The sequence below is a fragment of the Bemisia tabaci genome, chromosome 5 (assembly GCF_918797505.1).
Source record: "Bemisia tabaci chromosome 5, PGI_BMITA_v3".
NCBI classification, from domain to species: domain Eukaryota; kingdom Metazoa; phylum Arthropoda; class Insecta; order Hemiptera; family Aleyrodidae; genus Bemisia; species Bemisia tabaci.
Window position 1 is genome coordinate 40,009,305 of NC_092797.1, and position 26,426 is coordinate 40,035,730.

Genomic DNA, 26,426 nt, shown 5'->3' on the forward strand with positions numbered 1-26,426 from the left:
AAAGAGTTGGAGAGGTTTTTGATAAGTTCCTGAAAAACTACCACTCTTTGCCTTGCGACAATATACAAAACCCCATGGAACTCTAAGTTCTGGAGAGGACCTTGGTAAGGTATCCTCTTACTTACACATCTTTTTGAGAAAACTCGAGAGTTCTTGAAAGTTCAAAAAGCAACTGCTATTTGTCGCTATGTGGCACGTCCCTATAATTTACGAAAACTCTATAGAGTTGGTAGAGCTTACGAAGAGAAATTGAAGGAAGCCACAGTTGCATAGAGTGAAGTGCATTCCAGCCCCCCCCCCCCCCCCCGAACATAAGTTGCCAGCCGAAACTAGTGTGTAGTGGCTATTAATTTTGAGTATCAGAGGTAATAGCATGAACAGTGCTTCATGGGTACATTCCACGTAACAAAATACAAAAATTATTCTCAGAACAGTTTCCTGTGTATTTTTACTTTTATCGGTTGAGGAAAAGTAGTTTTTCTCAAAACATCATGCAAGTTCTAAAAAGGGAGTGTGACAAGCATTTGACTTAGTTTGCCAAATTAGGAGAAAAAACAAATAATAACAACAGACGTCTCAATTCAGAGAGCATGTTTATTTGGAGAGCCAATGGGGTGAGGTGCAATCAGCATAAGTAACAGTCAAGTGGGATTTAATTATCGTGGTTTTACGGAGATAACCTCTGAACTACTGATGGAGTAGGAACAATAAAATAAAATTCATTCCTTCTCCTCAGGACTGAATTTACAAAATATCTTTTAACAAAAACTTAGACACAAAGCAAAGAAAAATGATCAGGAGAGAGCCATTCTGAAAAATATAATCCATCTATTCAAGGCTTAATTCACAGATTATCTTTAAAAAATTGGTAACATAGCGAAGGAGAATAATCAGAAGAAAAAGACTATTTAAAAATTTTTGTTTCGTCCAAAATTTCACGACACACCCAGTTGGTACGGTTGTTTCGTGCGTAAAAATCAGGAAAATTCAACTCCTACTTATATGCGGACAAAGAACAAGACAAAAGAAAGGAAAACAGGGCACTTGATACTTGATGATAATTTACTAATGTGGAACAAAATCATAGAAAATAAGTATTTTTTGAGCTCTAGTGGTATGGGCTCTCTAGCTTATGTTCACTATATTTCACAAAATCTTCGACAAAAAGAAAGCTGAAATCTTCCTGAGAGTCTTCATACACATTGCTGTGATTGACTTTTTTTTTAAAAAAACAAAAAATTGGCCTAGCCTCAATTTGGCATGACAATTTCTGAACATTTCTATTTGACTTGAGAAAAAAGAGGTTATTACAGGATATTCGTGTTTTTTGCAAGTTAACATGCAAGAAACGTTCTTGCAATTCTGCAAACATACATTGATGCCCTTCCCTTTGAATCCACGTACTTTTCACAGCGATGACTGAGCCTAAAAAATCGTATCATTTCTCTATTATCCCATTTCATTTTCCTGTCCTAATGAAATTGAGTCCGCCAGAAGAAGCTGCAGGAGAGAGTAAGTACCAAAATTGAAGCAAGAAATGTATGGACAGCAAATCGGATCCCTTAGAATTTCCCTTTTAAAGAATGAGCGCATACTTTTGGTAAAAAACCACCCAAGACTTAAGGTGCTTGAATTTTTGTAAATCGAAATACAGAATGATTATGTATTTAGTCAACATTAAGAAGTTCCGGTGGACCTTCCACCTCTTGCAGAGTTTTTCTTCGAAAAACCCATTCGAAAGAAATTGAAGTCATTTTCGGATTCAGCAGCGAATAGAACATAAAATAGCCTAATGTGGACTTCGAAGAAAAAATATACCTTTTGGATAGCAAAAAAAAAAAAAAAAAAACAGATAAGATAAATATTGGGCATCAGAGCAGATTTGGTCGTAGGATGGAAGAAACATTGTTCTCAGGAAGAGAGGGAGAAATGCTTAGACGTGTCTTTTGCCAGGTAAAGTATTTATGGCTATTGAATAAAAATTGACCTTAGTTTTAAGCGATCATGGGCCAGTTTCCTGTAAAATCAAAGATTTTTGAGGAGGAACATGATGAGTTGACAAAAATTTCCGGACATGATAAGACAAATCCTCGGCATTTTCGAACAGGGTGCTAAAAAATGCTGAAAAGGTGCTTACATTAAAATGAGATATTTGAGTAGATCATCTATTAGTGGTCCTTAAATACAGATTTTAGAATAAAAATAGGAATTTTTCGAGTAAAGCCTCTAATAGCAAGAAGGTCTGTTGAATCCTCTGAATGTGAATAAAATGCTGAAGTGTTCCAAGTTAGTTTTTACATGGATTGGAACATTGTGATGGGATCCTATGTTCATTGTGGAATTTATCGGTCAAATTTGTTGAAATAAGCGTAGCCCCAGGGTTCCACCTTGCTTACTGTTAGAATATTTTGAGTAAATGGTCAAAGAAAATTGGCTCAAAATTTAAAACGTCAAATTTTAACATGCGATTAAGATACCCTAATATAATCTATCATATTTTCTGTTGGATTTTTTCCTCTTCTTCTTCTCAATATATTTTACTTTGTCATGCTATCTTATCACATTCCTAAGAGCTGCATTTGTAGAACTTAACATAATTAATAAACAGACAATTTTCTCAGATCAAAAAATTAATCATGTTGCCTCTGCCCAGTGCAAATTCCTGGCTAAAACTTGCAGGTTTCATAGTATTTATGTATTATCTTCACTTTAAAAATTTCTCTCCAGACTCACTCAAGGTGATGGAACGAATGTTTCACCAACGAGTACCATTATTTGGTGAAAAAGACACTAATTGGGGGAGAATGTTACTGATAATAAACTTCCAAGAATGAAAATGCTTTTCCCCAGGGACAAACCAAGATTTTCTCAAAATTACTTCACCCAGTTTTTGAGGCCCCAAAAACCTCTTGCTGAAAATAAGATAGAGCGAAGATGAATTCTTTCAAATACGCAAAAATCACGCAATGATTCAAATCATTTAATTCTTCTTTAAATATAAAAAATAATTCTGTGACCAGTTGTGACAAAAATGATGGGAACCATTAAAGTAATTTTGAACAAAACATTTTCAATAAAAACTTTACAATTCATAAGAGTTAGCAGTAAGAAATTTGGAATTTTAGATCCGAGCTTCCTTAAACGGAGGGTGAAACAGTGTCTTGACCCTTTACAGAAGGTTCCATCATTACTGCTGCACTCAAGGTATTCATGTATTAAAATTATTCACAATGCGTGACCAAAAAAGATAATAAAACCTAAGTAAATGAGTAACTTTTTTCAGCGATTTATTCATAGCGTGTCAAAAAGACTTCAAAGATACCTTAAAAGTACAAAAATTAAAATTAACACTTCCAAAACATAAACAGTGCTAATTGTAAAATGAAAGGTACAAATTTTACAGCAATTAACTGCAATTGAGCAATGATCGAAATGATACAATTTTTCATTTACCACAGTTTATGGACCAATTAAGTATTATGAGGGCTACTTAAGGGGAGAGCAGTTGTCTGAGCTTGCTTTAGGAGGTCTTTTAGGGATAAGTAAGGGGGGGGGGGTGGTGCCAAGCCCATTCTGATGCAAGCCTCCCAGTCAAAAGAAAAAATAATATTTTTTGATAAAAATAAATTTTTCAGCTATTTTTCGAGCTTCCTAAGTTTAGGATCAGGCCTGTCGTACATAATGCACAAGTGGGGGTGGTTCTCTAACAGGTGTCTAATGGGGGATCAAAAAGTCCGGCAAAATTGCTTACATAATACTTGCAAAGCCCCCTTACTTCATGTTGCCTGAGAAAAAGGAGGATCGAAAACTGAGACAGGAGAACAAAAAAAAGAGCTCAATATAATTGACAACTGGAACTTCCGCTATGGCATTTCAATTCAATCAAATTACCTCAAGTTAGGTTTAGTTCAAATGCACATTAACTTATTGATGAATCATTGATATATCTTTCAAATTGAGTCGATTTCTAGGTAATACATTTGATCCAATATAGTTCATCAATTGTAATTAGGCCTTAAAACTTCAGATAACTTTCGCTGAGGTAAGACTGAACCTAGATTGTTACTCATCGAACAAAAATCAGTGATTCTTGTTTGATGGTGCTTATCTTGGCTCCTGCAAATCGGTTTGGTTGTGGAAATATTTTCTTTTGTCTCATTCATTGATTTCTCGAGAGCCTTTGTGACACTCGAGCTCCTCCATTTTGACATGGTTTCTTTCTTTGAGGATCCTTTGCCTTTGTCCCCTGGGTAGGCTGCAGGGGTCAATCTTTCTTCAGTTATTAGCCTAGTATTTTTTTCAATGGATGAACCATTAAATTTTTCAAAAACCCGAAAAAACTGATTTATTGGTGGACTGGTCTTTGCTGCAATCACATTACTATCACTCGATTTTCTATTCGAAATCTTATCAAAATCTTTTGAGTCATTCTTTGCTTGTGAATTCTTATCAGACCTGAAGGATCTAATTTTAGGGAAATCTTTTGGCGCCTCCGTGTGTTCAGAGCTTGTATTCGAAAGAGGGTCTTTGTTATTGTTCAAGAGCTTGGGAATAAAACTGCTTGGCTTTTCTGGCGACGTATTTTTGGACAGGGATTTATTTTTTGGACTAATATCACCAATTCTAAAGTTCTGTTTGGTTTTTTTAGGCTTAGGCGGAGATGTCACTTCAAAATCAAAGAGTGGCACTGATGGATCTTTTTTTGAACTTGTTCGAGGTTGTTGAATTGTGGAAGAACTCTTTTCACATTTTATTTTTTTAGAACTTGAGGGGCAATTATTATCCGAATTTTCTCGTTTGAGATTACTTTCATTCGCCTTAGAATTATGATGTACTTTCACACATTCATTATCAGTCTGGGCTGTAACTTCGTGCAAAAGTTTTGGTCTTGTGGAAACCATTCCCTTATGCCTGCTTCGTTTGTCTTTGAATACAGTATCTGAGCTATCCAAATCCTGTGATTTCTGAGAAAGTGATCTCGATGACTTCGAATTTTCTCGTTTGAGATTACTTTCATTCGCCTCAGAATTATGATGTACTTTCACACATTCATTATCAGTCTGGGCTGTAACTTCGTGCAAAACTTTTGGTCTTGTGGAAACCATTCCTGTATGCCTGCTTCGTTTGCCTTTGAATACGGTATCTGAGCTATCTGAATCCTGTGATTTCTGGGAAAGTGATGTCGACGACTTCGAATTTTTAGAGCTCACTCTTGATTTTTTTGGAGGATGACTCATTGCTGGTTTACCGGGTTCCTGTTTGATGTCTGTTAGCTGGGCCGATGAGGTTTCTCCGATGTCAGAGCCAGAGGTAGAGGCTAAGCTTAGTTTCAGAATCCTTTCTGCTCTTTTGCTTTCTAATACTTCCGGAGGATCAAATAATGATATTGGCACTAGTCTTCCTCTAGATCTGGGTTCAGAGGTGGTTCCAGGCTTAGTATCGATCATTTTGACCATTGTTTGGAGGGATGTTTTTTTCTGATCTGAAGAGGAATTGCTCGATTTGTTACAATCTACTGTCCTGATTTTGGGAGGGTTGGTATCATTTGCTTTATTTTCTGATACCAAAGTTTTGAATGACGATTTTTCATCTGGCTTGCTTTCAGAAGCTGAAAAGTATTGACCTATGACAGTGGTATCTGACTTGGCATTATTACTTCTCTTCAATTCAAATTTTTTAGGAGTTGTAAGAGGATTAAGATCAGCAAGTGCTGAGCCAAGCCATGACTCACAACTGGTAGATGAATCTTCTGCGAAACGGATTTCAGCAGTTTTTTTTACTGTTCCGTTTGATTTTTTATGGCTCTTAGAGTTCCTGTCAGTCTGACAAACATTCAAAGACTCACAAGAAGGAATTTGTTGTTTTTCGTTGGGGGTTTGAGTTGATCTTGGCTTGGGAACATCTGTTGAGTTTGATTTGCATTCCTGAGGAAAATTAAAGGATTTCAATGATTCCTTGTCATTGTCGGTACGATTGAGCTGGTCATCATTCATGATGGGAGCTAATTTTTTGTCATTTGAGGGGCCAGCTTGAGAGCGTTTGAAGTAACGCTCTATTCCTGAGATTTTACATGGTTCTTCAGAGGCCTTGCTTATCTCGAGCTTTGGAGTCGACCGTTGACTTAGGTCTGATGATGTTTCCTTGAACTTTTTGGCATCTGTTTTAATAGAGGTGACATTGGATTTTACAGTTTTATCTTTTGTCCTGGGTGTTGAATTAGAGGCAGAAATTTTAGTCTTTTGACTGGAAGACATACTTTCAGTGGATACGGTATTGTTCTGTGGTTTGGTTTTGACTGCTGAGGATGATCTGCCAATATTGTTTTGAGTTGATGCCTGGTTTGAGGAACGTCTCCTGGATGAGATATGATGATCTGTTTGAACATTACAAAGATCCTGAAGCAGTTCTTTTAAGGGTTGACGACATTTTCTAAGTCTCCTCTTCGAATCATTGGATAAACTTGCATAATTTTTGGCTACGATTTGATTATCATGGATCTGTAATTGGAGTTTGGTTCGTTTCCTTCCTCTTTTCTTACTTTGGGATGGTATTATGGTCTGAAAAATAAAAAATCGATATTAAAAAAATCATACCAAATCGAATCAGCTAGATTTTAAAGCGATGGATCACTAGACAAGGTAAAAATTTAAGCATTCGAATGTATGTTTTCTTATCAAAATTTCACATGGAACTTGATTCTAGAAATGGAAATTACTGAAGTTACCTCATAATAACATAATTAACGTTTTTTGATACATAAATTCAAACTTCCCGCTCATGAAATAACAAAAGTCTACGTGAGTCAAATCATGCTCTTAACATTATTGTAACAGTTTCTACGGTATGAAAATATGGCAACCTCAATCTCGGTGCTTCAACTAGATTGTTGCACGTTCCAAGACTTTGAACAACACAGGACGGAGGAAAGAACACTGATTGATTATGAAGCCTGCCAAGGCCATTGTAGGGTGTGAATTGATTCAACTAGACTATTGTTCTTTTTGTGAGCGGGGGATTCATAACTCCTGTAGCCAATGTAAACTAAAAACGTTAACATCTTAGTTAGGAGTTGATTTCAGTGATTTTAGTTGTACGAATCATGTTCTGTGTGAAATTTTGGTTAGGAAGCATGTATCAGAATTTTCTAATTTGAACCCTGTCTAAAGGTGCATTGTTGCTCAAATGTCTCAGGCAGTCTTTACGTTGGGATTAAAAAGTTCTAAGAATTCAGAAGACATGATTATGTTTGAAAGGATAAGTTTGCCCTGAGAGGGGGGTTTAAAAAAGATATCTTATTTTGAGAGAAATGCATTGGAAGTTTCGATTCCATTCCACAACCTGCCTACTTTGATGAAGAGATAAACCGAGATCATTCATCTTTTGTCAACAAACCTTGGACTGAAAACTGAGGATAACTTATACTGCCAACTGCTTGTACTCTTCTGAATACGAGAAAGTAAAGGCCCACTTAAGACATGGGTGGCAAGAAATGCACTCAAATCTAGTGCATATTTTTGTATAGTGCCATTAAAACGAAACTGGTTGAAGGGAACTGACATTTGTGATCAACTGAACATGATATTTGTCAATATAATCTGCAGATTGATGAAAGAGAGATGGTGTGCGCAACATTAACAATTGTCAAAGATCTTTTTTTGCTTGTAAACAAAACAAATGAACATCAACAATGAATCGGCAACCACCAAGACAGCCTGAAGTTGCCGTCTGCTCATCTCTGGTGACTAAAAAACTGCCTCCAGATTCAAGCAATTTACGAATTGAGATTCCAAACTAAGAAAATTGTGCAATAAGTAGTGGATTTTGAACGTTTTTAAGGTGACCATCGTGATTTTCGTGTCATCTGAATCCTAGAAATTCTACCCACGTGGCTGTGTCTCTTGCTCGCAACAGACCCATTAGACCTAAACCACATCCGCAGATGCTTTCCTGCTTGGTTGTAACTAGTGTTGCACCAAACAGCATAACTCTTTAAAAAGAAAATTTATGCTTAGATGAGCTTCGTCTCTTTATAATGAAAATATCGGTTTTATACTGAAATTTTACACATGTTGGCAAAAACACCAGCACTCTGTGTAGATGACACGCGCGTCCAACTGCAAGCAATTTCCTACAAAGCAATCAGTTCGTAGGAATCTTTTTTGTATTTTTTTTTTCCTCTTTAAATCTACATACTTTCAATAGCATGATGTCAAATATTATTTAGAATCCAATGAAAAATAAGCCTGATATGAAGTTCTTGTGTGAAAAATGCTCCTTTCTTTTTTCTTTTTTATTTGAGATTCAAAACAATGAATTCTTAAATAATACTAAAACTTCAAAAATTCAAGTCTCAGCGAATTTTTGTACCTCAGACCTGATATTTTGCAGAAGTTAACCATTTGGTGGTATGAACAAGAAAAGATGTATCTATCAAATACGAGTTGATGGGTTGCATGGTTGGTTTCATATCAAATGATCGACTATGCAAAAACAGTAGGCATGAAACAAGTTGATATCATTGTCTGAAAAGAGCTCAAATGCTCAAATACCTATCAATTGAAAATATATGGGGATGTATCTTGCCAAGCTGGTCATAGTGCCTGTTCTCTAAGTGTTCGCCAGAGGCCAAGGCAGGTACAGTACCTAATCTTTCGTGTAATGTGTTTCTGCCCCTTTGTTAAATAATAAGAAATCTACTTGAAGGTCAACTGTAGCACTAATTCTGATGTAAGTGTTAGGAATCCAACAGAGCGGTAGTGCTAACATTGCAGCTATAATTGCTAGCGTCAGTTTACTGCCTAACCATTATATTGTTTTTCTGTTTTCTTAGCATGACAGGGAAGAATATGCAAAATTACATTAGCAGGGAATGTAGATATTACAGTTCGTAAAATGAATGTGTACTCACCAAAAATCGGTTCTTTCCAATTTGACGGAATTTTAGAGGTCGTATCACAACATGTGCTGATTTTAATCCAAGATGACTATATCGTCGGAGGAAAATCTCATCACTTGTAGAGGGTAGGTCGGTGAGACTGCATAACACAGAGGAAATATTTTTTCAATTACTAACAATATCAAAATTGATGAGAGATTCTGCATTTCAAGATATATTATTTTCAAAAAATTGTTAAACCTTTTCCTAAAACTTGATACATGACAGCTAACAAGACTTTTAAGATAATTTCATACAGGGTGTCCCAATTTACCTGTGCCAGGTTTTTTTCTCAGTTGTTTTAAGTCGAACTAAGTCGAGGGCCGAGGGGACCCTAAGGAATCCAGCTTTCATCATCCTGAAGCCCCCCACTTCCCCTTGGGAAATGTGAGAGAGGTTTTGATTTTGAAAAGCAGGATCCCCTTCACAATTATGAAATTATTTTATCAAAATCAGAAAGAGCAAAAACTTTTTAAACCTAAACAAATACTGAAAGTCCAAAATCGGCCCATCATTTTCTAAAATCCTGATCTACTATTTTTTTGGAGATGTAAGATACTTAAAAGAAGTTACTTGGGGGAGTTATTTACCTGTCGGGAGGTCGTCGTAGCTCGCATGTTGATTCAATAGTGGCAGAGTTGAAGTGTCTGGAAGCTGTTGTTGAGCATGAGACGTCTGAGGACAGTTCGTAATTGTGAGACCCAGTCTGTTGGAATAATCGGAAGAAAAAAACTGTGAAAAGATAATCAAAAGGGAGGGATCACTTTTCTGTCCTGCCGTAGCAAAACACACAGAGGACAGAATAAAAATTGAGTACTACTGATAAAAATTAGAATTTCAAATTGGGGAGACAAAAATTAGTAACAACAAAAAATAAAAAAAAAATAAAAGAATGTTAAAAAATTGAAAACAGGTATGGAGGAATGAAAAAATAAAGAGTGATGAGAGAATAAAACGATAAAAATAAATAATAATAATGAGACAGAAGTAGAACAACCAATCTAAAAACAAATAATTATATACAAAATAATATCAAACAATAATAATTAGTATTAGCGCATAAACAAACAACACAGTGTAAAGTGCTGAACTGAGAATAATGATAAATTTGGTTTGGGCCTGTCTGCAAAGAGCCCTCCCAAAAACCCTTTTTTTTCCCCCAAGAGATTTTTAAACACAAGTAAAGAAATAATAAAAATATTAGTGGAGAGAACGTTTACTTAAAGAGAAAATTGTAAAATAAAAATTTGTGCACGATAGTTAGAAAAATTGGGAAAGAAATTTCTACACATCTGCGGTTAAGAGTTGAAGACAAATAACTTAACTCTAAGAAAATTAGAGTTATACTCATTTTTAAAATGCTTCAAGGGATGTGTAAACATATTAGTGGAGATACCTATAACCAGGCCTTGAAATACAAAACGCAAAAAATTGCGAATTAACGTACACATCCATGCAACGTAAACACTTTTTCTTTTTCTAAAATTTCAGCCCCTAAAATGGAGGTACTTATACTACTTCCCATATTTAGCCCGGACATTACTGATCAAGGACAGGTCAAGATCATACACAGTTTTGAACTTAAGAACATTTTGGAGAAAGAAATCGTGGAGCATGTACAAACTGATGTATATTACAGCATTTTTCAAAAATCTTGGAGAAGAGGGCATTTTTCTTAAAAATTATCTTAATAAATGTAGTGGGTACTATACACTGTGATGTGCAATGGATAACTAGACAAAGTGCAAATTTGAGAGTCCTGATACATGTTTCCTAACCTAAACTTAACTTAGAATATGATTTGCGCAGCGAAAATTACTGAAATCAACTCCTAACTAGGATATTCAACCTTTTCTTTACATTAATAATGGGAAATTTAAATTTCCCGCCCGTAAGAAGAATGTGATCTACTGAAGTCAAATCGCACACTACAACAGTATTGGCGACTTTCCTAATCGAGCAATTTTCATTTCCCAACCTATGTTGTTGGACGTCTTCAAAATGTGTAACAATTGAGTCAAAGCACCGAGATTGAGGTTGCTATCTATAGTATAAGCTCCGAGACCTCCTAATTTTGCGTAACTGGTAACGCTTAGTTCCCGCGCTCTGCAGGGCCGATTATCATGATTTTTGCGGCTATCGATGGGCGATTGTCTCTAGATGAGCCCGCTCTATTCAGATTTTCAAAATATGGTCCAGGTTTTTTTATATTACGTAGTTAAGTTGCGAATTTTCCCATTTAAACAATGTAAATTTAAGTTTATGGTCATAGTTCGTTTGAGCGTTCTACCGGGCCGATTTCCATTATTTTTGCGGTTATTGATAGCTGATAGGCCCTAGATGAGCCCGCTCTAATTAGATTTTGGAAATAGGATCCAGATTTTTTTTACAATCAAGTTATAAAAGTGAGCGAATTTATAGAATGCTCTGCACCACGCTGCCGCTATGCACAGAAGGTTGCGCAGTGGCTGAGAAGCCTGCGCATCAGCTCTACTTATCAACACAAGATTTGCCACAGTCACTTCAAGATGAGCGGAGGCCCAGTCGTCTAAGGCGTCGGCAGCACCCACATGCCTCAAGATGTGGGTTTGATTCTTGACCTCTCAGCTACTCAATTATGACCTGATCATTTGTTGTTTTACTGCAATATTTAATTAATCAGTCAAAATGCAATAATAGTAATCAGTCAGATTCAAAACGTATCCTTTTGACTTCAATTTTTTTTTTCTTTATTCATCAAAAACAAAAACAATTTCATTCTAAAAGTAATATATACCTCATATCGTAATTTTTTAGAGGAAAAATAAAACCAACATTGATAGGAGGCTAAAAATAGGGACGCGAAGCAGCCCATTGATCGCACGGAGCGCCTTCAGGGGGTTGGGCCGCCAAAGGACATAGCCCCCTAGTATTTTTATACCTCAGAAACTGTTACAGTAATGTTAAGTGCGCAATTCGACTCTCGTAGACTTTTGTTCTTTCATAAGTAGGAGGTTTGAAATGTATAGAGAGACGTTAAATATTTGCGTGTGGAGTTATTCTCAGCAATTTTCGTTAGACGAATCGTTTTCTATGTGAAATTTTGATAAGGAAACATACATCCAAATGCTTAAATTTGCACCTTGTCTAGTAGTCTGTACTCAAATAAATAAGATACAAAAGGAGCAATAGAGCTTCTGGGTAGTTTCCGGCTGATACTTGCAACAAGCAAAGAATGGTTCTTTGGCTCTTAACCACAAGAATATAACTTGGTTTTTAAAATAAAAAATAATTTAAAAAAAAAAATATAAGGACTCAAAGTTCTTGATACAAATTTGAACTTCCATCTTAGTTTTCAAATTTTCATGAAGGAGAAATCTTACACAGCAAACTTCTCAGATTTTTACTCACACTTTACCTGAGACTTGCACCAATAGGCAAAACGTATTTCATTTGAAATTTTCACTAAAAGTTCATTGTCTTAATACTGACTTGGTAATATGTTCTGACTTTTTAAAAATAGGTAGAGTACTTTCGAAAAAAGGGGAAAATGTAGATTTATTGATCACATATGTTACACAATGAACATCTTAAACACCCTTCATGGTAGGTTTCAGACAGGAGAAAAGTAAAATTTTCCATTAGAAAACAAAAAATTTAAAAAAAATAACTTACCACTTGATTCTGATTGTTTCCATTTGAAGCAGATCCATGAGCATTCAAATTCCTCTCACTACTGGAAAAAATTCTATCACTTTGTCTGTTTGAATTTTGCATTTTAAGATGATTCTGATTGGCATCAGAACTACCATCTAAGATGAAAATTCCATCAGACCTTGACTCGGAAGAGGACAGCGACTGAGTAGAGCTCATTTCAACGACTGAATTCTTAAATGAGGCAGCAGGGACTGTGGTTACACCGCCGGAAGGGTTGTGAATTCGAATGAAAGCGGTAGGTCCTTCACTTGGCTGCTTGGCTTCAAAGTGTTTTGAAGCTGAGGAGGCAGTTACGACAGTGGATATAACATCAATATCACTAGAAGAGTCTTCATCTGCATCTCCTTTGGGGATAAATGATGAGTTAGGTTCTGGGCTGTCCATTATCTAGAAACCGACAAAATAAATCCGTCAAGCCTTAATTACTGCAAACACTCAAAAGATTTTTTAAAAACAAATTTATTTTAAAACTGAGTTTTCCTTGTGACCAGGATTTTCAGAATTAACTATCCTGATTTCTCTAAGTTTTCGTAAAGATTCTCCAACAAGAGTCTCCAACAAGAGTCTCCACTAGGTTTTCAAAAATAAAAAATATTTTCATGACTACTTTAAACCAAAGATTTCCGAGAACTTGTGGCAAAAGTTGGTTGAACCAAATTAGATACAATATTGATGCGGAATGATTTTATTTTTTCAATTTAGGAGAAGATACTTCTTGACACTCAGATGGACAGAAAAATGCTGGGTTAATTGAATTATTTTCAATTTAGGTACTTTACCAATGGGAGTTATGTATTTTTGAATTTTATTTTAACTTTCGCAGACTATACAGGCAACTAATGATCCACCAGAGTGTCTCCTAAAACAGGCTGGCCAAAAATCAGTACTATTGCAGTACTTTTTAGTATATTTCCAAGAAATTTAGTACCTCCTAAACAGTAAAATTCAGCCTTTTTCCTATGCCTCTATTCAAAGAAATTTAAAAAATTTCGAAGATTTGAAATTCTTGCTTGAATTGAGACAAAAATGAAGAAACACAAAATTGCATTGGAAGCTTGAAGATTGACTAACTGAACAATTGCAATATTGCAGACACAAACTGTTCTAGGAATCAACACGCAGGGGATTGCATACTTTTCAGGCTTTACAGAAACACGTGTGATGGAGGAAAAAATTCTGGACCTTCTTGCGGAATTTCCGTACTTCCAGACTGCCCTCAGATAATCAGTACTATTTCTGGACTTTCCGGACTAGTAGGCACCCTGTCCACAGATCATTAGATCACAAAGAATCTGATTCCCTAATATACATAGGCTGTCATTCAAGAACTACAATAGATATCGACATGCGGTTTGCGGGAGGTGATAGCTCATACTCTTACCTCTTTAACGAGCTTAAGTTGAGCTAGCTTGGTTAAAAACTCAACGAGTTACATCAATTTTCCCGAGACGTGTAAGAAATACCCCTACGGGATTTTTCGGTAATTTTTTATTCCTTGACTTTGCCTCCGCAAGTGTGCAATTGGTTCAGACGTTATGAATCAAGTTTCCACTTCTCTGGATGCAAGTTTGAACTTCTCAGCAAGTGTTTCCATCACAGCCGAGAAGTTTTTTTCTGTTTGCAAAGTCGGTTTAGTGAAATTGTCTGGCCTGATAACGCGTTTTTTTGTGTTTCGTCATGAGTTCACCCGCGGATTTGAAGCAAGAGCAAATGATACGCAATTCGATATTACGTTCGTCGTGAATTATCTGCTTCTGAAACACTTTGAGCCACTGTCATTTCATTCACAGTTTCAGAACTGACTCAACTGTTCCAACGAACTCATGACGAAACACAAAAAAACGCGTTATCAGGCCAGACAATTTCACTAAACCGACTTTACAAACAGAAAAAAACTTCTCGGCTGTGATGGAAACACTTGCTGAGAAGTTCAAACTTGCATCCAGAGAAGTGGAAACTTGATTCATAACGTCTGAACCAATTGCACACATGCGGAGGCAAAGTTAAGGAATGAAAAATTACCGAAAAATCCCGTAGGGGTATTTCTTACACGTCTCGGAAAAATTGATGTAACTCGTTGAGTTTTTAACCAAACTAGCTCAACTTAGGCTCGTTTAAGAGCTAAGAGTATGAGCTATCACTTCTCGCAAACCGCATGTCGATATCTATTGTAGTTCCCGAATGACAGCCTTAGTGCCAGTTGTTTTGGGACAGCCTATGTACCTTATCTCTTTTCTTGAACGTTAAGTATGTCTTCATTATGTCACCAAGACAATTGTACTTATAAATGAAACCATACAAAATTAAATTTTCTAATTATAGAAGGTACAAGAGAAGAAAAGGGCAACAGAGAAGGAGACAAAATATTGACATCAATTATTATTACCTCAATTAAATCATCGTCACTACTGATTATGATTATATCGGCATTTTCATCAGGTACATTAGTATTGCTATTTGAGCTGCTATTAGACAGCGGCCGAGAAGAATCTCCAACAGCAATGGATGGGTTTGAAACTTTTTTGTGTTTTTTCCTCCTGATTTTCTTGTTTTTTATTCTGGATCTGGAGATAAAGAGAGAGATTATACAGCTTGGGTTAGTACTGACTGAGCAAAAACAGATATTCAGGTTCTGAATTCCTTATCAACTTAGAAGTTTGAACAGTAAATAGAGACATGCTTGAGGACAAACATTTGGTACAAAATAGACAATTCAAAGAATAGAGTGTAGAAACTAATGTAGGACATGATGAAAAAAATAAAATTCCTTGCTGGTAGGTACTATTGTGGTGGCCTGCAGATAGGCCACACCCTGATTTTGGTTGGCTGCAGAAAAAATCACAGAGAAAAAACTAATATGTTTGCTGCTCAGTAAAATATGGTTGTGTTTGACCTGAATTGTGATTTTCGGCTGGAAAAATCTGAGATTTGGTGCAGGCCCCCACCACATTTTCATTGCCTCAAAGGTAAATTGTAGAATTACATCCTGCATTAAAGAGAGGCACCTCTATTCCTTACCCTCAAGTTTTCCAGAGGATAATAATAATGACTGCAGTCATACCAATATTAATTTCATACAAAAATGCTCTTATGCTTGTAATTTAAAATGATGGAATATGTGGATTAAGGTCGATAGTTAATACAGAAAGAATGAATACCTTCCCTTGCCATTTTGCAAAACTAAGCCCGCTTTTATTGGTTTAAAGGGAGACTTATCAACATTTTTCTTGAAATATTCTGGGAACAAGTTTTTATTTTCCTATTCAAAATTATTCATAAAAAATTTCAATGAGATATTTTGGTTGCTTTCTTCCAAGAAAGTGGGGCACAATTACACATTTTGAAGCACATTTTTTAAGTAAAATCGTCAACAATTTTGGAAAATCGGTAAGAAAAAGGTTCTACACTAATGTGACATTTAGAGGCGTTGTAAGAAAGATATGCATTTTTCAAATTAGGCCATCAACATACGAGAATCAAGGGATGGCTGTATTATTAGATCATGGCTCATGGCAGCACTGAAAAAAAAATTGAGGTATTTTTTGGGACTTCTAAATAGTAAAATCAAAAACTGTCTATAAAGTTTGGAAAATAAATCCTCCCCTCATTTTAGCTGTAGATCTGTTCTATACATCCAATACAAGTCCACCAAGATGAAAGGCACAGTGAAGATGAGTTTGACCTCATTGAAAGATGTACAGCGAACACTACATTCTAAGTTAAGTATAGTATCTTGACTTACCTGGATTTTTTTGAGACACTGTTGCTTTCATCAGAAGAACTATCGTCACTATCTGAGGCACTGATTTGCTTGGAGGTTTTGGCTGAAGAAAAAAATAAAATACTTGTTAGTTGGGATGAAATCTGTAATAAGTTAGGAAGCTAAACGACCTTCAAAATGCAGTTGTTGTATTTTGTATTTGTAGCGTCTAGTAAACTTGTTTTGTTTGGATGTTGATTGTGTTCCTTGCAAAAGTCAATTCTAAATAGGAAGTCTTAGCTAAATTCGTAGCAGTTCAACAATACTTGCACCAAACCTGAACTGAGGAGCTTGGAGGAAGACGAGGCACGTAAGTGCAGTTTTCAAAAAAAATGAGATATTAAAGATGTCAACTGAAAATAGTCCTAAAATATATTCTGTAAAAAATTCTCTGCTAAAATCCAATTTTTAAGTATCAAAAAGTGAAAGAACTTTCTTTCCACCATAAAGCTACATGAAATTTTAAAGCTTAGGTTTCTTGAAATAGAAAAAATGCACTTCTTCACAATGATGGGAACAACTGAATATCTAAGAATTTTCAGGGGCCTAAAATCGAATTTCTCATGGTTTTTATTGTGACAAATTTACGATTTAATTAAGTTTTTTGCTGATCCTCAGAGATTTAAAGAGTTAAAGTTTTATTGTAGGATAAAATCAAAGATTGAGTGATGATGCTACAAACATAGGAGGAATGATGTATGCAGGATTGCCACAGAATTTAGAAAATGAAATTTTGTGACATTTTCCTGATAAACTTCAAAAATTTTGGTAAAATTTCAGGAATTTTGACAATGCACAAAACGTTTGAAAAGTCATTAGTTAATCAGTCAATATCCAAAACGTTAATCAATTTCTAGGCAGTAAGTAAAGGTGATCCAACAATTTTTCCCTGATATGTCTTGGTTTCCGTTGGCTTTTCAAAATTCCCTGACATTCCAAGACCACGGCCAAACCCTCATAGAAATATGGAGGTATTGAAACTCTTATTTGAATTTTAAGCGCATATTGTATTCGTAGGATCATACAACTTTGCACACAGACATTTCTTACATGGGTGGCAAAAAACTTCTTTGACCTCTGTAATTTTTACGTGTTGTCAAGAACATTTCGAATTCTTGATGGACAAATAATGGACACAAAAGTTGATGCAACATTAACTGATGATAGCTCACCTTTTTTTATTGTTTTACAACATTCTGGACACTCCCAATCAGTTGTAGTAAATTTTAACCCACAACCGATATGAATACCTTGAGATGCACAGATTGAGCAGAGAATCAACTCCCAAATAGTTCCTGGTGCATTAAACCTTCTATTCTTTGGACACTTACAGGCTGGGATATCACAAGTGCTGTGTCTTTCCAGAAGCTCATGAAATGCGTTGGGTGCTGTTTCCCACGAGGCATCCCTAAAAATCATTGACCAATTATATTACTTTTCATGGTGTCATTATAATATGCAAATTCAAGTTTTTACGGAAAACAGGCTAAAAGATACGCTGAGCAAAAAAAGAAATATGTTTAGAGCAAAAGGGTAGATAAGAAATCTAAGTCCACGATAAACCTCTTACAAGAAGATATGGAAAATAATGTTGTTAAAAATGTAACACGGAACTACTGTTATCTTCAACTAGATTCTTGAAACAAGGAAGACCAACAGAGGAAGCAATTGCTCTAGAAACCTTTAAGTCAATGGCACCAATTCTTTTGAATTCATTCTTTGAAAGTACAGAATGAAACTAAGCTTCTAGGAATTTTTCAGATTTTTTTCATCCCTACATGGGAAAGTGTTGTGTATAACAACCACTACCACCTACTAGGAATGTAATAAAATAAGCCCTGCTGAATATTCTTGAAGTTCAGTTATCCTCCTATAAAAGACTGATAATATAATTTGCTTCTTATTTTAAAAAACTCAACAGTAATCGTATTTTGATAATTTTCAATACCTCTTTTACATAAGCTCAATAGATTATTTTATGTTTTAAAAAAATCACTGTAAAAACAATGGATGTGGTCTTTTCTTAGAGTCAGTGTACCTAAACTGACATTTGCTTCAAAGAGGTTGTTCCATCCCCCATTAGATTTGGCCCCCTATCAGATATGATCCATCTTTTCAGGAGTGATACAGTAGCATGCGAGACGTTCAAATATGGCGGTCATTTTGACTTAGGCCCCCCCAGAGAGGGGGGGCGGGGGGTCAAAGTCAAAACCTTCAACTGCCTATAACTTTTGAGCGAAAAATCGGATTGAGTTGAACTTTTTTTTAAATGAAAGATCTCAAAAAGATCTATCTGCTGATACCAGAAAAATTGAAAAAAAGTTAAATTTAATGCAAATTTTTAGCAATTTTTCAATTTTTTAGGGGACAAAATTTTCAATTTTGTCGTGTTCCGGCACCGCGCAATGACTGTACTAAAACAAAAACCAGTTTTTTAGATTCTACACTTAATTTCCTACAAGATGCAAAAAACCGCATCTTGGGGAAACGTTTAGATCGCGAGCTATGGCTCGTCAAAAGTAGCCCCGCGCTGAGCGCGCGCGCCCTGCGCTGTTCGCATATACTCTGCGCGTCTGCCACCGATCCTGTTGCCCCTCCTCCCCCTTCCTAAATGCAAATTAACATTCTACTACCCAGCTTTCGTATATATCTGCGTTATAGGTATGTGAAAATTTCAGCAAGTTCGTGATTTCCAGTGGAATTGATGCTTTATTTCGCTCTCCCCCCCCCCCCCCCAACCCAGCCACTGTGCTCCAAATATTGTGCAAAAAAGAAATATATAAATTTTCTTGTTTCATGTTTTTGCTGATGTAGCACCCTGTGACTACGAGATCGAATTGAGGTAATTTTTTATCCCACCTCCCAACCACTTTTCGGTGTATTGAGCGTTTACCATTCATGAGAGGCCGACATTATTATGGGTATTCATAATAGGCTGCTGAGGAATTAAAAAATATTTCGCACGATTTTTCTCCACATAGCTTTGAGAAATATAAAATGATTTCGTTGTTGGCAGGGGCACACTTCAGTGCCAGTGGCCGGGTTGGGGGGGGGGGGGGGGGAGCGAAATAAAGCATCAATTCCACTGGAAATCACGAACTTGCTGAAATTTTCACGTACCTATAACGCAGATATATACGAAAGCTGGGTAGTAGAATGTTAATTTGCATTTAGGAAGGGGGAGGAGGGGCAACAGGATCGGTGGCAGACGCGCAGAGGATATGCGAACAGCGCAGGGCGCGCGCGCTCAGCGCGGGGCTAACTTTGACGAGCCATAGCTCGCGATCTAAACGTTTCCCCAAGATGCGGTTTTTTACACCTTGTAGGAAATTAAGTGTAGAATCTAAAAAACTGGTTTTTGTTTTAGTACAGTCATTGCGCGGTACCGGAACACGACAGAATTGAAAATTTTGTCCCCTAAAAAATTGAAAAATTGCTAAAAATTTGCATTAAATTTAACTTTTTTTCAATTTTTCTGGTATCAGCAGATAGATCTTTTTGAGATCTTTCATTTAAAAAAAAGTTCAACTCAATCCGATTTTTCGCTCAAAAGTTATAGGCAGTTGAAGGTTTTGACTTTGACCCCCCGCCCCCCCTCTCTGGGGGGGCCTAAGTCAAAATGACCGCCATAATTGAACGTCTCGCATGCTACTGTATCACTCCTGAAAAGATGGATCATATCTGATAGAGGGCCAAATCTGATGGGGGATGGAACAACCTCTTTAAAGTGCTAAAGCTTATTTCTAAAAGGAAGATTTTATCTATAAACAATTCTGTGATGAAACCTCATTGGCTTTAAGTAGGGACTTCAATATGCATAGCTTCGAAAACTTTGAATGTCATTTTCTCAAAACTTGAAAACTTGACAAGCGCAATTCATACGTACATCATGATTGACTCAGACATAAATAACAGCCTTGACCTAATTGACAGTAGTTGAGGGGAAAAAACTTATCGAAAAACTGAAACAAGACCTGAAATAACCAATTAGAGGACAAAAACTTACTGTTGTGGGACGTATATTCCAAAGTTGAACATAGCTTTCTGAAATTTCTCTTTATCATTGCACAGTGGACATTTAAAGAAATATCCAGCACTGATGGCAAGACTCTGAAAAGGAGAAATAATTTAATGTTTAAGAACTCCAAACTAAACCAACACTATACCCATGGGCAATATTCAGAGAAGAAAACAGGCTTATTGGCTACTGCACAGAAAAATCTCTTCAGCAGCTCTCGCTCTCTACGAATGTGTCTTTTTAAGGCCTAGATACACACAGCAATTGATCACCGCGAGTGAAAGACGAAAGCCAATGGAGAGCCTTGATTTCGATCCATTGACGTCAAAATATCAAAATCAAGGCTCTCCATTGGCTTTCGTCTTTCACTTGCAGCGATTAATCGCCGTGTGTATCTAGGCCTTTACAGTCAGAAGCTCGTTAATCCTATAGTTATGTGCAAAGCACAATTCCTCCTTCAGTAAGGTCTTTTTTACAACTAATCCTTTCGTGGAAATAAAAAAAAAAATTCTGGAGGAAATATATTCCATGGTGTGGGTCAGTGTTCCGACCCCACGAGCGCCATGTCGCCAAATGCTCCTAAAAATCGGCCATGGCCCCTAAAAAATGAAGACCCTGCGCCAAACGTGGCCCCTAAAAAATTGTCGCAATCCTAAATTACGGTTTTATGATTTCAAGATTTTTGTCAGTCAGCCTGGACTGAACGCGCGTAGCAAGCAGTTGCGCGCGGAACTTCGTCGCGGCAGCGGCTCGGCAGATCGAGAATCGTACTACTTATCGTACATACTATAGAATCGTTCTACTACTTTTCATAATAGGAAGTCAGAAAAAGTATTATTTAATTGAACAAACTTTAAGTACACTAAAAGCTCCTTGTTTTAAATCAGAATATCATTCCTTTGGCCTTTCCCAAGTAATGGCTGCGAGCTGCAACTTGCAAGTCCTGTAACTGTATATCTTGCGTATAACTTTTCACTAAATGCGCCGTGATATATAGGCAAAAATTCAATTTGGCCCCTAAAAAATCTTCAATGGCCCCTAAAAGTTGAACTTGATGGGCCAAACGGCTCCTAAAACTTGGAGGTGAAGTTGGAACACTGGTGTGGGTGGTAACTAGGTGCATGCAAATACAGCAAAGCAATAAGAGAAGAAAGACAAATTAGACATACAACAAATGTGTGGCTATCCGTTATCAATCTGATGTGTGAAAGTGCCTATTTACTTACTTGAATACATGTTCTATGAAACCATGCGTTTTTGCTACAGCATGGTGCCCACAGGGTGTTTGGACAGGCTTTTGCAACGACATCCTCGAAACAAATAGTACAGGTTGGTTTAGATTTCTTTGCTTCTTGAATTATGTGAGGTGGGATTTTTTGCTCAGGTCGATGTTTAACACAGTAAGATCTGTAAGACGAGATGAAAAAATGTATTGAGGGAGACTGTTCTCTTAAACTGTGTCTAGAAGCACTGAAGTGCAAATAAAATTCCCTGGCTTAGATTTTCCTTGACCAATTATTTGAAACATGGATTGTTTCTTAATTCCTAAAATGAGAAAGGAACTCAAAATACAGAGCAATATTCTGATCGAAGTTTTCAGCTTGTTTTATTGAAAAGCACAAGTAACACTGCAGTTATGTACTCCTTCTCTGCACTAGGAGAATATCTAACTCTCTCCCTTGTTTATAAGTTTGACTCCACTAATTCTCTGCTATGAATTTTGGCAAGCATGTTGATCAAAGTACAAGCAACTTAGGTTTAATTTTTTTAGAATTCCATGTAACCATTTTTGAGATATTGTTATTCTACACTTTACTAGATAAAAAAATAAAAATGAAACCTCCAATTTGGTTCAATATTATCATACAAAAATAAAGAGGGCATGTTAACAAATTCTGTGCTTCGGTGCTATTTTTGTGTGTAACATACTATAAACCACCTTCCTCTTCTTTTTTAGTGTATTTTCCAAAGAAAATACACTATCGTATTCTCCCATGACATCGGACCCAGACCTGAGACCTTGTGGAGAGCACCGATCACCGGTTGTAGATCACGAGTATCGCCAAGATCAAGTACATGCCATTCAAATTCATGTGTATATATGAGTGTATATAATTTGTAAGTGTATAAAACATGTGTATATATAAAGTGGAGGGTCTCTTGCCTCTGAATATGATCCAGCTTGGTTGAACAATTCCAAAGTTACATATTATTGAGTAAGTTGACTTGTGTCGTTCACCCAAACTTTAGGTTCTATAAAATTTGAGCAAGAGGTTGAAGAGAAATACTGCACACAGTTCGACTTCCCTGAATAAGAAGCCTCCTTACTTGCCAAATATCATTAAATTTTGAGGGGGCCAGACTGAAAGTTTTTGGTTTCACTAGACATGGATTGACAGAATACATAGATTTACAAAACCTACATCTTAGAGAGCTCTTACCTAAAGGCACCAAAAAATTGATTTAAGCAGTCATTCCGCACTCCACAAGGCACATGGAATTTTAGTTTACACCTCCTACTTGCACAATAAACGGTAGCACCAGGGAGTTGGCAAAAATCGCAAAACTGAAAATATTAACATTTTTTAATTACAGAGGAAAACAAATTGAGAGACAAGCTGAAACTAGTAAACAATTTGATGCTATCTATCAAGAATAAACCAAATTTTAACTATGAACGAAATGTCAAATATGCAGCTAGTTAAGGCTGTATTAATGGTGAATTTTGAAGACGAAGCGAATTCTAGTATTTTCTGGTCCTTTTTAAGCCCAAGGCACCATCATTTAATCTTTTTTTGAATGTAATTCCTCGACTTCTTCAGGTTTCCATGGACATCATGATATTCTATGATTTTCTTTTGTTTTATTTACCTTGACTGACACAAGCTAGTTTTATGTTATAACACAGTCAAATTTTTGGAAACAATAATAATATCCTAATTACAATAGTGGAGACTTGCAGTTTTTTGGGATTAAAAAAATATTCATATCCAAATATATGCTTCTTTTCGCGGAAATTAAGAGGATATGGAACATTGACATAGTCCATATCAGTCCTTACATCATGTCTGTGACAGAGGTTATACTGGAGAGCCTGATAAATCATTTGAAAGAACTTATCGATGGTGAAACTAACAGCCCTTGTATCACAGTTTGCAATGTTGCAGACTTCCTGTCAAATTTTATTTTTTAAACGCAAAACTACTCAACAGCATATATTTTCAGTAGAGTTGGGCCGAAATGGATTTTCCGCATCACTAGATACAGTTATCGATTCTTTGTATCCGGCCGGCCAGACACCCGATAATTCGCCAAGGTACGGATAGTGGTTTTACGCGTGAGAAAAATCTCCCGATTTTGCGTGAGAAAAATCTCCAGATTTTGCGTGAGAAAAATCTCCAGATTTTACGTGAGAAAAATCTCCAGATTTTACGTGAGAAAAATCTCCAGATTTTACGTGAGAAAAATCTCCCGATTTTGCGCAAGAGAAATCTCCCGGTTTCGCGCTTGGGACAAGAGGCACACTGTGTATTACACCATTAAGACCGTCATCCACGATGTATGTGCCTTCGCACTGGCAGCCTCCATATTTCTCAATGATACACTATGAGTCGGCCTGCTGAAACGAATTCTAAACAACAGTGTATTTTTTTCGGAAAATACACTAAAAAAAAGACCTGGCAAATAAACAACATGCCTTTCATTGACTTCATGGTGTGATGGACCAGCTGAATCTAATGCGCAGAAAGAGAGATATTATTAGAGGTGTGCCTAAATAAGACCAAAGTGGAAAACAGCGCTTTGATGCTGCAATAACAAACTGCGTATTGCGACATTACAATAATTGCGGAGTTACACTTGGACTAAAAACGTTACCAACAGGGAACTTATGCGCATGTTGGTGGCATTTTTTTTTTCTCTCTTTTGAATCTTTGTCTCAGAAAGTTAAACACGCAGACTTTCAGAATTAAGGATCATGTTGCAATCGTGTAAATGTGCAAGAAAAGTCCTTAATTCTGGTGATAACAAGTTTCAAAAAGTTGATAAATTGCAATGACTACTCAAGGTGCGCCGAAAATGCCAAAAAATCACCAAAAATTTCTCAAAATTTTCACGGCCGTAAAAGCACTATCCGGCAGATCCAAAAACCGGATAATCGCCGGATATCCAGCCCAACTCTAATTTTTAGTGTTTTTCTTGTTCACTAAAAATGCCCTCCAGGGGGTACTCCTGCCCTTTCCAGTTACAACCCTATCCCCTACAATCTCTTCTCATTATTCAGCGCCAGGCAATCATTATTTAAGACCATCAAACTGGCCTGACCTGGAAGCAAACCCAGAACTTCATGCTTGTAGTCAGCGCTTCAATCACTACTCCATAGGATTCAGACGCAACCACTACATCATAGGAGGCTGACACAACCACTACACAGGTCAACAAAATGAAAAACTACTCTTTGTCGATGGATCAGTTGCGCTGGTCACAAAATCGTGCCTTGATGCTTGATTCTTGTCTATAAGCTACAAATAATAAGATCTGTCTAAACTGCATCTTTCTATGTTCAATAATAGACGCATTTAGTGTGATATCACATCTCGATTTAATTTTGATATCTCGAAAGTCGAAACGTGCCCCAACAAACAAACATAGAGGAATCTGCGGGATTTAGGCAGGGGGGTAGGGGGATTCGCTTGATGACTGTCACTGATATTACGAGCTTATTATACAATCAATTCTTGTGATTGTGATCTCGAACGTTTTTGTAAATGGCTAGCTTTCAGAATTTTAAAGTCCCATGGAGCAATTGTTTAGTTTCAGGCAGTTTTAGCATTATTTCGTCAATTGTTCATTTTCGAGGTTATGTTTGTTTGTTGGGGCACATTTCGACTTTCGAGATATCGAACCAACAATATCGCTCCGTGACGTCACCACTAAATGCGTCTATAACCGGGATATTGCCCTTTGAAAAGTCGAGTTTTAGACGTCATCCACCACGGTAGTGACACCGTTGGTTTTCTCCCACATTGCTTTCATCCGAGTTTCATGTTTAACAACCAGTGCAAATATGCGTCACACTGGCTTATGAAAAACAAGGTGGAAGAAACCAAGAGTGTCACTACGGCAGTGGATGACGTCAAAAACCTGACTTTTCAAAGGACGATATCTCCATTATTATTGAATGCAGAAAGTTGCGGTTTAAACAGATCTTATTATTTTTAGCTTATAGACAAGAATCAAGCATCAGAACATTATTTTGTGACCAGCAGGATTGACCCATTCTTGAAAACTTCCGTGATTTTTCTTCTCTGAGGGGAGGAAACCCTATTAAAACTTGGAGGAATAAGTCCGGGGGGGGGGGGGGGGGGGGGGCACGTTTGCTCACCACATTCGTGAAAACTTACAGTTTTTTGGGCCCGCTTCTTCTCCTCTAGAATATCCGGCACCAAGAAGCCCAGTATTCCTTCTTCATCCTGGCCGTTTTGAACCATTCGAGACGAAAGAAGCTACAGAAATCAGGGAAAAAAACAAAATGAGTCGGTTGGGCAGAATCTGTTTTAATGCATCATTGAAACATACAAAAGGAACAGAGATAACAATAATCTGGTTCAATTTCCTTGACCTGTTAGAGAAAAAAATGCATTTTGGAAGGTAAATTAGCAGTCTATTATAAATTCTGGGATAGAGATGATCTTGGGACTGGAAACATATGAGGTTCCCTCAAGCTACATCATTTTTTGTTGGCTCCGCTCCGAACCGTTATTTCACAAACATGCTTGTTTGAAAGCTTTGACAGTCTCTTTCAGATCCCATAACGGTCACAGCCACAAATGTAAAATAATAAAAATTTCAGCAACAGCAACATGACAGCGATGTGCTACAATTATAAAATGGATCAATTCCATTAACCCTTTAACTCTTGAGTTAGATTCTCACGCTGGGCTTTCGCACCCTGAGTTAAGAATTGGAAATTATGCTAAAATGACTGTTTTTAGTTTTCTTGTCAACTTTCTTTCTTT

General features: G+C 36.7%; 1 protein-coding gene across 1 annotated transcript; it reads right to left on the minus strand.

Moving 5' to 3' along the window:
• Window positions 1-576: 576 nt before the first annotated feature.
• Window positions 577-25,913, minus strand: LOC109040774 (uncharacterized; the record flags this gene model as incomplete). Its single annotated transcript, XM_072300707.1, is given in 11 exon segments — window positions 577-6,557; window positions 8,909-9,035; window positions 9,526-9,641; window positions 12,590-13,018; window positions 15,018-15,195; window positions 16,374-16,455; window positions 17,564-17,799; window positions 20,398-20,501; window positions 21,636-21,816; window positions 22,851-22,975; window positions 25,812-25,913. Coding segments are annotated over 11 exon segments (4,239 nt in total), but the record flags the coding sequence as incomplete, so codon positions are not given.
• Between the last annotated feature and the right edge of the window lie 513 nt (window positions 25,914-26,426).